The sequence below is a fragment of the Populus nigra genome, chromosome 2 (genome assembly GCF_951802175.1).
Source record: "Populus nigra chromosome 2, ddPopNigr1.1, whole genome shotgun sequence".
Lineage (NCBI taxonomy): Eukaryota > Viridiplantae > Streptophyta > Magnoliopsida > Malpighiales > Salicaceae > Populus > Populus nigra.
Window position 1 is genome coordinate 35706719 of NC_084853.1, and position 15717 is coordinate 35722435.

Sequence of the window (15717 nt, forward strand, 5' to 3'; positions counted from 1 at the left end):
TAATTTTTATATTAACTTTGGTTTTTATTTTTATAATTGTTATTTGCTTTTTTCTTATTATTTTTTTATTGAAATTTTTTATCTATCAAATTTGATCCTTATTTTTTTGATTGTTACTTATTTTATTTGAAATAATTTATGAAATGTTGATTATTATTATTTTAATTTTTTTATCTTTAATTTTTTTAATTTTTTAGATTTGATTTCTATTATTTTGGTTATTATTTATTTTATTTGAGATAATTTATGAAATTATATTTTTTTTCAATTTCATTCTCATTCAACTATTTAATTTGTAAGATTTGTTTATTATTATTTTAATAAACTTGAAAAAAATAAAATATTAATAAGTTATTTTTTAATTTATTTTTAATAATATAATTAAATACTAAAAACTGTTTTTTAATTTATTTTTTATTATATTATCAGATATTAAAAAATAATTTATTTTTAAAAAAATTAATTTATTTTTTAAAATACTTTCTAATAAACAAACTGGACATTAATACAGAGGTATTCCTTAAAAACCTTAATGCGGAGGCTAACTAGTTTTCCAAGAAGAGGTTTTCTAACTGCGTGGAAGAGGACAGCCCGCCGCCACAAGGGAAGCCTCATTGACAAGTGAAATTGAATCGGAAAGTTAAAATAATTATACCAGTCTTGCTCCAACTACCTCCGAGACGAGTAAAATAAACACCACCCTTTTACAGGTTTTCGTTGCGCTTCGAGATTAAAAATACAGGACAGCAACTTTTTTTTTTTTTTTTCACACTGGAGATTCTTTAACCCAACTCTGAGATCCCTTATCATTTGAGCTAACCTGATTTGGGATCCGGAACATGATATAGTATATAGTGAACAACATTGATGGCAAATAAATAAGCACCCCAATAAACACAATCACAGAGAGCGTAGCCACTGCAGTGACAGAATAATAGCTCCCACAGGACAGCTTCCCCACCTTTATCTGTACAACATCGGCCATTGAAAGTGTCAAGAGCACAATCCCAGTGGTTGACGCCATCACTGAGGATAAGAAGGCAACGCCCCTGGCCCATCCAAAAAACCTGTGTCCTTGGAATTTATGAGGGCGAAAAAGGTTGAGAAAAACCTTGAGTGATTTGGCTATCAGGCTAGATAAGAGGAAGCAAGCAAAAGATATAACTTCAAAGACAACAAGTCTCTTTGCCACCTCTGGACCCGCGTCACATTCTCGTCGATTTTCAAGGCTATACTGGTTGCGAGAAGCCACGGATAACCCCACGAACACAGCTATCGTGAAGAGTGAGTTGACATTAACGAGGTCATCCAGCGCCTTCTTGAAGATTTCTTTATCGTTAACTTCAGCTTTTTTGACCACACCAATTAGCTGGTCTAGTTTCTCCAGAAACTCTCCATCTATATTCAGCCGTTTTGCTCGGCACTCCTTCTCCTGCTCCCTGAAAGGACAACAAAAGCAATCAAACACGCAGGTAAATCTGATCAGTCCCAACAAAACACTGATTGAAGACACGAAACAGCTAATATTTTACCCGCTCATGATCAGATTCTTTACTTCTTCTGTCGCAGCTCTCTCTGTCTGTGTTGGGTAAAGAACTTGAATCAGGCGAGGCTATATTGCAGTTTACACTTGCAGGTTAGGAAGGGACTTCCTTATTATCTCCTTCGTTGAATTCCTGTAAATACTGGTAGCTGGACCTGTGAAAATCACTGTGCTGAGAAGATATTTTCAACCAAGAAAGAAGCATCAACTTCAATAATTGATTCTAACCACATGTGGAACATCAGTATTGTTCAGAATCATTAATGTGTATGGCCAGGTGGTAGTTACGATGCAAATTCCGAAAGCAAAAGTAATCGATGACTCATCTTCCATATGCAAAGGTGACCCCATGATTTAAAGAAAGACCTATATTGTTTTTGTTAAAATAATATTAATGAAAAAGCTGGAATTATACTCAGAAAATTATCTTGTTTTAATAGAATTTAAATTATAATTTTTTTTTAAAAATAATTTTATTTCCATATAATTTTGAAACGTTTTCTTACCCAATTGCAAATATCTTAATTTATATTTAATTTTTAATTTAGTTTTTATTTAGTATTAACCACTCTTTTAAACATACATTAATGTATATTATTTTTTATTTATTTTATTAAACATGAAAATTAAAATTTTAATTTACAATTAAAAGTTTTCATGATTTTAGAAAATACATTAGCATTGCATGTATATTTTTATTTTGGGTTCAAATTTGTTTTTCATGCAACTTGTAGCTGAACGTGGGAAAATGACTAGTATGTTATAAGAATTTATTAGATCTATTTTTCTCCTTTATTTCATTAAGCTAGTGACATTGAATTTTATAATTAATTAAATAATCATTTGAATGTAATAATTTCTAAATTATGCATAATATTGCACTTGTCAAAAAAAAAAATCTTAATTATTATTAAAAGTAAAGATCTATTTTCGAATATGTTATTTCCATATTGTAGTTTTTGATATTTTATTGAAATTTCATTCTATCATAAAAAATAAACCCTTTCTATCTTAAAATGTCACAATTAAGTTTGCCAACAAAGATGCATGATGGGCTAATCAATATAAATTCAAATTGTCTCGGATGCTTAGTTTTATTTAATGTTTTAAAACTCGACCAAATTGATGGGTTAACTCATGACTCAAGGTCAAGGTTTATATTGGGTCAAGTTTTAACTAAGAGGAGAATTAATGTGTTGTGATCCGATCAAAAACCTTGATTAAACCGAGACTTAGCCAACATGAGAAAAACCAAATCAAAACCCGTTCACTTTTCTTTTTTAAAAAACTAATGTCATTTTTAATTTTATATAAAATAAAAAAAATTAGGTTGATTTGGGTTTACCCGGTTCAACCCACCTGACTCGTAACTCGAGACTTAAATGCGTGTTCAATAATATGATGCATTGTGCTTTTTAAAAATAGGTTTCAATTAAACATGCATTAAAATAATTTTTTTATTTTTTGTTTTTAATATTAATACATCAAAACCATAAAAAAACATTTGAAAAAACATCAATTTGATGTTATTTTAGGTGAAAAGAAAAAGTTACTACAATTCCAAACAGGTACTAATTCAGATTTTTGGGTTGTATAGCTAGTCTCTTCCATGTTCCGTTTAACAAATAACTAAATCATTTCTCGTGATTAGATCAATTTTTTTTTCAGACATAAAAAAATATCCAAGTATTGTTAATGTGTTTTTTAGTATATTTTTTTAATCATATGAGGATTGACTTGATATGACTTGTTTGATTTGACATTTTCAAATACAGCCTGAACAACGAGTAAAAATATAGTTTAATTAAAAAAATCAAAACGATATCTTTTTTTAAATATTGAAAAGACAATAAATTAGATTGACTTGGATCAACTCGTGTTTACCTGTCAAATTTGATATCCATATCACGAGATCTTGATAACTCTATAGAAAATAAATAAATAAAACGTATTAAACCCAACTCTCAATTAAGGATGAAATTGAAAATAAATATTAACTAAAAAAATAAGTTAAGTCAACCCAGGTTAACCTACCAAACTTGGGTCATGGGACCAAAATAATCACATAGAAAACAAATCGAAACAAATCATGAAATTCAATTCTCAAATCAGTTGAAGGATGAAATTAAAAAAACACACAAAAAACCACTTGAATCAACCGATTAAACTTGTGACCTGACTCATGAGACCGAGATAAACTCATAGAATGCAAACCAAAACAAATTATGAAGCCTATTTCCCAATCAACCCGATATTGAAAGATAAAATTAAAAATAATTCAACAAAAAAAGATAAAAAACACCCGAGTTAACAAGCCTAACTCAACTGATAATGGTGGTTGTAGTAATATTACTAGCTCAGCTTTGGTTAAAAAGTTGAACCTGAATACTTCTAAGCATGATAAGCCATATAAGCTTCAATTGTTGAATGAATATAAAGAAGTTAGGGTGACTCAGTTTTGATTTCATTCACATTAGGAAAGTTTAAAGATGGGGTTGTATGTGATGTATTTCTATGCATGAGACACACCTATTGTTGGGGAGACTTTAACAATTTAATAGGAAGACCAAGTATGATGGGTTCAGAAATAGGTATGCTGTGGAGAAAGCTTAAGAAAGCTGAAGAAGTTGAACAAGAACTTATGAAAAATAATGGTGAGGATATGAGGCCGAGTGAAAACAAGGTGGGTAATGAGTGTGAAACAATTAGAGGGAAAGTTTTGGCCATTAGAAATAGGATTGAAGATTTCAAAAAAAAAAAAACACAGGGAAGGATGAGAGTGGAGAGAAGAGATTAAGGGTGAAAAAAGAAAAGTGTGTAGAAAAATTAGGGAAACACCTATTTTTTTTATGCAAAACAAAGTGACATTACTCATGCTTGTCATTCCAATATACCTATGATTTTACTCTTATATAATAAAACATATTTTTAATTTTGATTAATTGAATTCTTGTGTTCTTAATGTTGCTAAAGTTCTTTAATAGGAATTTAAGGATATCTTTTATGAACAGATTCTTATGGCTAGCCAACAATTTAAAAGATTGAGCATCAAATTGATTTTGTATCAGGAGCATCAATTCCAAACCGACCAACTTATAAATGTAATCTCGAGGAGGATAAGGAACTTTAAGGGCAAGTGGAAGGGTTAATGTTGAAATGGTACATTCAAGAAAGTATGCGTCCTTGTGCAGCTCCAATATTACTTGTGCCTATAAAGGACAATACTTGGCATATGTGCATTGATTGTAGAGCTATTAACAACATTACAATAAAGTATAGATATCCTATCCTAAGATAGATGATATGCTTGATGAGTTGCATGGTTCTTTTGTATTTTCTAAAATTGATTTGAAAAGTGGTTATCATTAAAATAAAATGAAAGAAGGAGATGAATGGAAGACAACATTCAAAACCAAATATGAATTATATGAATGATTAGTAATGCCTTTTGGTTTGACTAATGCCCCTAGTATATTTATAAGGTTATTGAATCATGTGTTGAGATCTTTCATTGGAAAATTTGTTGTTGCCTATTTTGATGATATCTTGGTTTATAGAAAAGGATTAAATGTACATATTAATAATTTAAGACATGTTCTTGAAATACTTCGAAAAGAAAGATTATATGCTAATCTAATTAGTGTGATTTTTGCATGAAAGGGATTCTGTTTTTAGGTTATGTTGTTAGTGCAAAAGGGATTGAGATGGATGGGGCAAACATTAAGGCTATTCAAGAATTGTCTACATTAAAGACGGTAAGTGAGGTAACAAGTTTTCATGATTTAACTAGTTTTTATAGAAGATTTGTTAAAAATTTCAATATTCTAGCTGCACCAAAATTATAGAAGATTTGTCAAAGAAAATAGTAGGATTTATATGGGATGATGACTGATATAACCTAAATTTGGGTTTCCCCTAAAATTATCCCTTTCATTTTAGAATTGAAAAAAAATAAAAATAGAAAAGCAATAAAAAAATAATAAAAAATGAATAAAAGACTAACAACTTAGCAAAAATAGGATGAGAAGGGTTTCAAATGTATGGAGAAACCAAGCTTGAGTTTTGAACAAAATTGGAAACCCAATTCTACCCCATTGTACCAAAGACTAAAAACACAATATAAATTCAAGGTCAAATTAAATGATTATTGAACGAATCTATATAAAACTTAAGCATACAAACTTTATTAAACTTTTAATAGACTAATTTGATTTAATCATGACCCAATTAAATGTTTACTTAACTTTAAGAATTAGTTAAATTAAAAGATTCAATGAAGTTTAAGGATTTAATTAGACTTTTAATGAGTTAAATTAATCTAATTAAGGACTTAATTGGTGAAAAATTAAGTTTAAAAGCTTAATTTTTCCAAACCCAATTGGGTGAAATCAGGGACAAAATTGCAAGAAAATCAACGTTTTGGGGTCAATTAAGGACCAAATTGAAAAAAATCAGAATCAAAAGCTTTTTTACAGAAGTCGTATGAGTTAAAGGGTCAAATTCAATTGAAAACATGGGTGAAATTGATTAAATTAGAAGTTTGAAGGTCAATTGGGGGAAAAATTGAAAATATCCAACACCACAGACCAAGTTGAAAAAGACGCTGAGTTTAGGAGATTATTTTAAAACTTGGCAGGTGTTAAATTAAATTGATTCTTAGAATCAAGATTCAATTGAGGACTTAATTAAATAAATTAAAATATTAAGGCTAAAATTAAACAAAGGTTAATGACCTTATTTAGGTCAAAACCCCTAAAATGACATAGTTTCATTTAAATAAAACAATGCGTTTTGATGTTGTTTTGACCAAAACAACGTGTTTTGGATTAAAACGACGTTGTTTTGGTCAATACAAGTAAAAAAAAAATACGTCTGGCACTGTTCATTATTTTCAACCTTCAATAACAAAAATAACATCTTTAATGCCACCTTTTAAGCTTTCCTTCTCTCTTATATCTTCACTATACAAGAAAAATAAGATATCACCCTCGTGATCTGCCATTGCAGCTGAACCTAAAAAAAAAAAGCAATCCTTTGGAATCCTCGAACCCACTGCAAAGTTGACTTAAAGAGGCTGACGTGACTAGCCTTTACAACCTATGATGGTGACTTCAATTAGGATACTTCCCATTTGAATCAAAGGCGAAGATTCATGTCATATAAACAACTTATACCCCCTTTTCACCCCTATAAAGAAGGGTGAATTTCGTGCAGTAGAGAATGAGAAAATCAGGTGGAAAGGGAGCAAAAAACTAGCCTTTACACACCATTTTTTTTAGTTGCCCAAATAACAACCTCTGTCCACCTTTAACGGCCACCACGAGCCATTAACAGCCCTGAAAAAGCCACCACCAGACAGTCAAAAATCATCTCTCACCTAGGTAAGCTTTTTGTTCCTCCCCTTGGTTCATCACATGATGTTTCATATAGATTAAAGTGAGAGTGCAACTCATTTTTTTTTTGGCATTTTTCCTGGGCTAGTGATAGAAGAAAGGGTTGGACCCTCAAGCCAACTCAACCCATATTTAATAAAAAATAAAAGAGAAGTTTGTTGGGATAATTGCTAGCCTAACAAAAACCAAGTTGGGCTGGGCCTCAACCCAACCAATGTGCTTAGCTTTGGGCCTAATAGATCAGACCCATGCAGTCAGGCCAAGCCCAACCTACAAGCTAAAGGTGCATTTGGATCACGCCAATTTTGTTAAGGAAATAAGGCCTTGTTTGGGTTTTTACGACGTGTTTGCCAAACACAACCTTAAAGAATTTTTAATGCCTCTGATTTTAAGCTAAGGGTGCATTTGACAAACACACCCTAAGCCTTTTCTTTAGTTTTAATTTATACCTAGTTTAAGGTCTAGTTAAACAGGCCCTTCAAAATTAAAAAAAATTGAAAACATATAGGGCCATTTTGAAATTATTTGTAGGTCCATCGCATGTTTTTCTAACAGTTTTTGCCTAATATCAGACTATAGATTTACATTGTACGATACAAACCCGATATTAAATCTACCTGATTTTTCTTCTTGGAACGATTTAGATTTAACTTGATAATGTAGAAACTTCCTCATGAAGGGAGATCTGCCTTGAACCTTTATGAAGATCAATGGATAAAAAAATGACTTAGATTGACAATCAAGCAACAATACAACTTACCTTAGGTAGGTTGCACTGGGGGTGATGCATATTTTCCTTGCACAACTAGTCCCATTACCCAGACTCTTGCAGACCATAGGTTTTCTAGTGACCATAAAACTAGGTGGTGACTCCCTCTAATCATAATTTTTTGATTAAACCAAAACACCCTTTAATTCTAAGAGGCAGCTCCATCATTCGACGTCGTGCACATCACAATAATGATCAAGAAAATGCTTTTTACTTGATTTCGATCCCATTGCTTGCTTCACCTGACTTTTAAAAAACTTTTAAGATTGAGTGTGATGCCTCAGGTATATGTATTGGAGCAATTTTAATGTAAAAAAAAACAATCCATAACTTATTTTAATGAGAAGCTTAATGAAGCAACTTTTAATTATCCAACATATTATTAAGAGTTGTATGCACTGATGAGGACCTTGAAGGGTTGGCAACATTATCTTTAGCCTAAAGAGTTTGTGATATATACAGACAATTAATCTTTAAAACACTTAAAAAACCAAGGTAAGTTGAATAGACAACATGCCATATATATTGAATTTATTGAGACATTCCTATATGTCATCAATTACAAGCAAGGTAAGGAAAACATTGTTGTAGATGCATTGTCTCGAAGGTCTGTTCTTCTTAATACCTTGAACACTAGACTTTTAGGATTTGAATATGTGAAATAGTTATATGTAGATAATGATAACTTTAGTCAAGTGTATGGAAAATGTGAGCATTCGACTTTTAAGAAGTATTTTAGACATGATGAATTTTTATTTAAAGGTAAGAGATTATGTGTGTCTAAATGTTTGTTGCGTGAATTGCTTGTGAGGGAAGCTTATGAGGGTGGTTTAATAGGATATTTTAGGGCAGCTAAGAGTTTGGATATGTTACATAAGCTTTTTTACTGGCCTAACATGTTCAAAGAATATATGATAGATACATAACATGTAAAAAAACTAAGTCTAGAGTCATGCCTCATGGTTTATATACACATTTTCAGAAAAAACTTTAAATAAAAAGGTTTAAAAAATAAAATACAGTTTAGATTACAATCAGGTAAGAGTTCAATTTACAGTTGGTCAGAAGATAAAACGAGAGTGCAATTAAGGGTTTAATTGGAGATAAATTAGGGAAAAAGGGTTGAAATTGGTCACAATTAAAGTAATTGGAAAACCATAGATCAAAATGAAAAAAGAATGGCAAAGTTTGAAAGTTTGATTCACTCAATTAGGGGCCTAATTGAAGAGAAAGGTTGGAATTCCAGAAAAAATTGACAAAAATTGCACATATCAAAGGGCCAAGGACCAAAATGAAAAACTACCAAAGTTAAAGACCAAATCATAGTGGATTCAGGACAAAGTTAAAATAAGTTTTAAGTTAAAAGTGTAATTGGGAGCCAAATTTAGAATTTCCAAAACTAAGGGTTAGAATGAAAAAGGCGTTGGAATGAAGGTCCAAAATGACTTCGTTTCATCTAATTAAGAAACTTTAATTTAATAGGCGAATAACACATTGTTTAGCCTATCCTTTAAAAAAGAAACAATATGTTGTCCAACTCCTTCAATCCCAATACCTTGGTTTCTTGCCAGCACTGTAGTACTTTTAGCTTTATCTTTCTTTGTGATTTATGTTGGGTTTCTCAAATATCATACATATAGCATAAACTATATAAAAAATTATTCATGACTCCCTAGGATCCTGTTAGACAGATCTAGAGTTGTTTAGAGATTTATTACTTGAAGATCTTATCTTTTTTGACTTTGAATAATTCTTTAAAGGCTGAGTTATCGCAAACTACAAGCCATCTATTTGTACGATCTCTAATGATAATCCACACAAACTATCCGTGAGAAATCTCTTAAATCACTATTTAGAAGAGAGAGATTTCTATGTCTAGAGCTAACAAATGATGACAAAATTTTTATTCTTCTTACCATTCTTTTTAGACATTCTAAAAGACTAAACTAGAAGAATTGGACCTTTTTCGTCTTAAAGGCCTTTTCAGCCTTGTGCTTTCCTTGTCTGACATTGCGTGCAGCGTGCTGCCGTGGCCTTCTGCCAGCAGCGATTGGCTGTGTGTGTAGCATAGCCAGGTGCGCCAACCATACTGGCGCCACTGCTGGTGCTACCATTGGTGGCTATAACAGCCACCTAAAACCATTTTGTTTTATAAATTGAATGGTGGATTTCGGCCCGAATACCAGATTCCAGCCAGACTTAAATAATCTAGTCGTAACAATAGCCACTCTTTCTTTTTGAAAAATCATGAGAGAAAAATTACTTTTGGGAAAAATAATTTTTGCACATAACATTAATTAAAAATTAACACCAATAACAATTAAAAAATAATAATAAACAACTCTAATTATCTAACGATGACTATGATGCCACTATTGGGTTTCCTAAATATCATACACATAACATAAACTATAAAGAAAAATTATTCGAGAGTTCTTAGGATTCTAGAGTTGTTTAGGGATGTATTACCTAAAGATCTGATCTTTTTCGGCTTTGAATAATTCTTTAAAGGTTGGGTTGTCGCAAACCACAAGTTGTCTATTTGTCTGGCCTCTAACGGATCCATATGAACCACCCGTGAGAAATCTCCTAAATTCCTATTTCAAAGAGAGGGATTGCTATGCCTAGAGTGCTAGCTCTATTCTGTATTTTTGTAATTTCATGTCTAAAATTTAATTTATTATCAATTAGATAATTGATTAATTTATATTTAAAGATTAGGTGCATCGTCTAGCAATATGTCATAATCCTTCAAATATTAGAAAAACCATTACTGGTTTGACTTAACCTTTCAATAACCGGTTTCTCAGTGTAATTAATATCCTTTCATCAATAATGTTTTGATTTAACATTAAAGTATAGAGTATGTCTTCCATGTTAAATCATGTTTGTTCTCTTTATAGTAGTCATTGATCGTTTGAATAAGATTTGAAACTCTTTTCAAATCTCATTCTACCTTGGCCATGGATTTCTCAATCAATACTATTGGAGAACAAATGAAACATATTTCCTAACTCACCTAGGGTGATGAATCCTCTCTTGATCACTTAAGTACCTTTATATAGTTCATGTTATACCCAATGTCTGCTCTTTTGTTACCTCGATTAAGACAACATGTAATAGGATTAAAACATAACATTATCTATATAAGATAAATTAATGATCTCAAGTCTAAGGATTACTTACACAACCGTCATGTGAGCCTTTCCATAGATATATGTGATCTTTCTATATGGAATTCTCATGCGGGTCAGTTCATTGTACATGTCTTATGACAATCACCTACATATTAGTTTTAAGTATCCCTTATACCTTAACTTATAAGAACAACTGCTTCCTTTCATAAAAGAAAGAACGTAGTATGTATCAGTCTTTACGGCTTTAATGAATGTCCAACATTTAAGAGAGCATCGACCAGGAACATTTTAGAAACACTGCTTTGATCTAATAAGAATCTCATAATTATAATAATTTTATAATTTTCCTTGCAAAGCATTTTGGTCCCATGGACTTTATCATTACTCTAGATTAATTAATCTAATATTATATGAATATTAAAGATACATTAAGCCTTTATTAATAATAAATATGTATTTACACAAATATAATAATGCCATGTGTAATCAACCAATTGACTACAAGGCATATAAAACTAACAATTTACCCCTCATTCAAGACAAGAAACATGCTCTCCCTCACTCTTGACTTTGTACCTTACCCATAGCCATTTTTTTACATCTTTTTTTATCCTTAAATGCCCTACCCACGCCAACCAAAACCATTGTAAAAGCTACCACTAAAAACCTACAAAACAAAAACAAATACATTACTATTTAAACTAATTTTGTAGTAGAGGACAGGAAGAGGTCTGATTGGGATCAAAGGCTCATATGCATACTTAATGATCAATGGTCTTGATCTTGCCAAATTAAGAAACCCAAAACTCACATCTCTACCTATAAATACCTCCCTCAAACCATACTTGTAAAACACAAAAAAAGGGGAAATAAAAGGAATAATAGTACAAAAAGAAAAAAAAGGGAAAAAGAAAGAATAGAAAAAAAATAATAAAAAATAAAGATTAGTGGCAAAGAGAAGAATAGAAAAAAAAAGGAGAAGAAATTTTGATTGGAAAGAGAGAGCATGTGGGAGAGTTCTAAAAATGAAAAATAAGAGAGACATAAACTAATAGGGAGAAGGCAATAGTTGTGTCTTAACAGTAACTTACCTCGGCTTCCACTATTCTAGGTCTACTTGTGGAGTTTAAGGGACCTAAGACCAGCAACAACATCTATAGATAGTATGAGAGGCTTTGATGAGTATAAATTATGCTTCATAATAGCTAAAACAACTTATATTTAAGACAATCCTAAAAGAATCAAAGAAACAGTCCAACAACATTCCAGAGGCAGTAAAAATGAAGTTGCGGTAGCAAATACACTTGGTTAAGGATCTTCTAGGCTTGTTGGTGAAGTTGGTGGAGTTCTAATGTAAACTCTTGGATAAAAACATTGTAACTTGTATGTGTAAATTTATGTAATAGTTTATTTTGTATAACTTTTGTGTAATAGATTATTTATTACTTAAATTATATAATGTGAACCCATTGATGTGAGTAATTCATGATTTGTTTGTCTTTAAAAAAAATTCCTTGGATTTTCTTCTTTTTATCTTGGAATCCATGTGTATATTATTTCAAAAGTTGAGATTGTTATATCTAAGATAGTAGTAGTATCCTTAAAAAGCAATAGGGATTTTGAAAGGTGTCAACAATACTTCAAAACATCGACAGTAACTTGATTCGTAAGAATAATCTTTGGAAAAATAGCTGCAACAACTACAACATTACCTATATGAGTTTCTGACCACTTTCTAGTGTTAAATGATCTATATTTGATCCTTCTCTACCTATTACATGTCAAGGTAACTTGGGTTATTGGAACTAGATGTATGAGATGGAAAATGTGAACTCAGCTAGGGCGAAAACCTACTAAATAAGCTTAGTTTGAAGTATGATATGTGGTTGCAAAAGTTTGATGTTTTTTATCAATGTTTTTATGTTAATATATACAAATAACATTTTGGATTCGAGTGTTAGGAATGGATTATCACAAGGTATGGAGTATCTTTGGCTATTCTTGTTAAGAATTCCATAGAAAAGATAGTTTGGGTTTTGGCTATTCTTGTTAAGAATTCCATAGAAAAGATAGTTTGGGTTTTGATGTTTGATTTGCTTGCTAAATAAAAGTCAATTTTGGTCATTAAAGGTTCATAATCAAAGTCATTTCTTGTTATCCTTGCTACAAAGATCAATGAAAAAGCTGTACTGGGATTTATGTCAAGCCAATCAATCTCTTTGAGTTGTTTGTTATATGGAAATGATACTTGGTGTTAAGTGTTATAAGTTAACACCTACTAAAATTGAACTTCATGCTTGTTTAGATTGTGAAATCCATGAAAATATGTCAGGGTTAGTTTTTTTTTTTTTTTCATGTATAATGCTTAGATATAAAAAGTTGAGTGGCATGATTTGGTGTGGGAATACCCTTTGATCCTAGGAAAATCAACCCTTTAGGTTTTCAATCCATGTTTTAATTAAGAGGCATGTTTGTAGCTTAGGGTTCTTATAATATAAGGTTTTCAATTCATTTATTTAAGGCTTATTTGTGCTTCAATTTAGTTGGTGCATGTTTTTTTTTTAAATTTAGTTTATTAGGGTTTATGTTAGATCTTTTTTATTATAATAAATATGAAAAATTATGGACTAAGACATGTTCTTGAATTCTTTAAGGAATGAATGAATAATATGAAGCTTGAAGTTCTTTTTTGTAGGGTTTAGTTTGTTAATTAAATGATTAGCTTAATTCAGATTTAGTGTTTTTAGGTTAATCTTAGGCCTCGTTTGTTTCCAGGAATTCATTTTCCTGGAAACCATTTTCCTCACTTTCTCATGTTTGGCAACTACATGGAAAGTTGGTCAAAGGAAATTAAATTCTGGTCAAAGGAAAATATTAACTTTAACAACCGGAAAGTGCTTTCCTCTTTTTATTTTTGGAAAACACTTTCCTTTCCTTTCTCACTTACGAATGAAACAAATCTGCTCCGAAGCTTTACAACTGATCTCTTCAAAAATTACTGTGTGGCTGTAAATCTCCCTTTCTCAGATCTCATTATTGGTACAAAAAGTCATCTTTCTCAAACGCCCTTTATTTCTTCAGGTAATTATTGTTCTCAAATATTTCTATATTGTCTGTCTTTTTGTTTCCTGTTCTTTATTTGGATTTTTTGTGATTGTGGTATAAATCTTGTGAGTTTGTTAATTCTTGAGAAAAAAACAGAACAATTTCATGCTCTGTTTTGTATAGGATCTTAGATCTTGCTTGTTTACTGTGCATGTTGATAATCTTTAGCTTTTCATCTCATCGCCACATTTCTGCTCTACCACACTTTTTCAATCTTTAGCTTTCTGTCAATAGAATTCAAAACTCAATAACTTAGGACATCATTCTTTCTTGGTATTGGATTGAGAAGAGATAACATGGCTTCTATCTCTGTTCCATGCCCCAAGACTGTCTTGATTGACAATATGTATAGTCTAGGCAGTAGAGGGAGTTATGGCTATTGCCTGGAGAAGGAAAATTGTTGTGACGTGGAGGGAACCCATTGCCTTGGCACAATAAATTTTTTCTTTAGTTTATCCCCTTCAGTATGTTGAAGACAGCTAGAATGAAACAATTGATTCCCTTTCCCTCGGTCTTTTTCGCCTTGAGCGGGACTCCGAAAGAATTGAAACGCTTTCCTTCACTGCCTTCTAAGCGCTACCTGGCTGAACCAGGTCTTGCCCAGACTGAAAGTCGACCAATGTAGTTCTGCTTATAGGTCCAAGCGCCTATTTTCTTACTCAGAGAACCATTAATATTTTAAAGGGGGGAGAAGTCATGAGAGAGGAAAGGGGTGAAGAAGGTTGTTGTCAGGGGTTGATTGTAAAGGAGACACAGAGAAATTGAGGTAGGGATTGAGAGGAGGAGAGTTGTTGAAGTCACGAGACATGACATGGGGCTTCAATGTTTTATGGAGAGAAAGGATTGAGAGGAAGCTAACGTGAAGAGAAGGAAAGGGAAAAAATCTTAGCGATGTTTGGGGTTAGAAGAACAGTACTAGAGAAGGCGCCGATCAGGCTTTGAGGAGAGATTATTGAGAGAGTTTTTGTTGTTGATTTTGGTTCGGACAAGGGAGAAAAAGACAGAGTGAGAAGAGTAGTTTCCTTGAGTGGAGATGCTATACGTCGTCGTTTCCTTGAGTTTTATACTTCCCGTAGCCATAAGGTTCCAGCTTGCTAGGTGATTAAACGTCTCTCTCCTGTAAAAGTTCCAATATTCAGTTGAGCTAAAGTTATAAATGCTATACTAGAAAATAGATTTGAAGAGTAAAAAATAAAATATAGGAGCGAACAGGCAGTCTCAAAAGTTAAAATACAGAGTATCCCTCTAACTGCTAGTATAAATACATTCAGTTAGAGTCTGTCTTTATCCTCCGCCCCTTGATCTACATCAGGGCGATAATTGCACTGTAAGTATACCAATTCTTTAAAAATATTTTCATCAGGGAGTCAGAGGCTGGCTGCTCTCAATCCTTCAAAAATTATTACCTCAAAGCCTTCAACCTTTATTTCTCTGTTTTGTTTTTTTACAGAATTTATTCTTTCTTTTTGCCGAAATACAATATTTTCCACTACTGATAAGTTGTTTCTGGTAATTGTTTCTACTTTTATTTTCAATGACATCTGAACTACATAATTGAATTGAACATAACATCTAGAATTACAAGTATTTATATACCAAGAGAACCACGTATAAATGCAATTGCTCAACGAGAATTCTATATTGATAGTAAGATTAATCATGCAAGTACTTTTTAGGTTTCATTATTAGAAAACTTCACTTTCTTATCATGGATAGTAAGATTAATCATGCAACATGTATGGGAGCAGCTGTAACTATCATAGCTGCAGG

General features: G+C 31.7%; 1 protein-coding gene across 1 annotated transcript; it reads right to left on the reverse strand.

Annotated features, from left to right (window-relative positions):
* Positions 1–685: 685 nt before the first annotated feature.
* LOC133681878 (uncharacterized) lies at positions 686–1779 on the reverse strand. The gene is made up of 2 exons (XM_062105060.1): positions 1533–1779; positions 686–1439 (listed from the first exon to the last, which is right to left on the reverse strand). The coding sequence occupies exons 1-2, from the start codon at positions 1538–1540 to the stop codon at positions 767–769; spliced, it is 681 nt and encodes a 226-aa protein (XP_061961044.1). The 5' UTR covers positions 1541–1779; the 3' UTR covers positions 686–766.
* Between the last annotated feature and the right edge of the window lie 13938 nt (positions 1780–15717).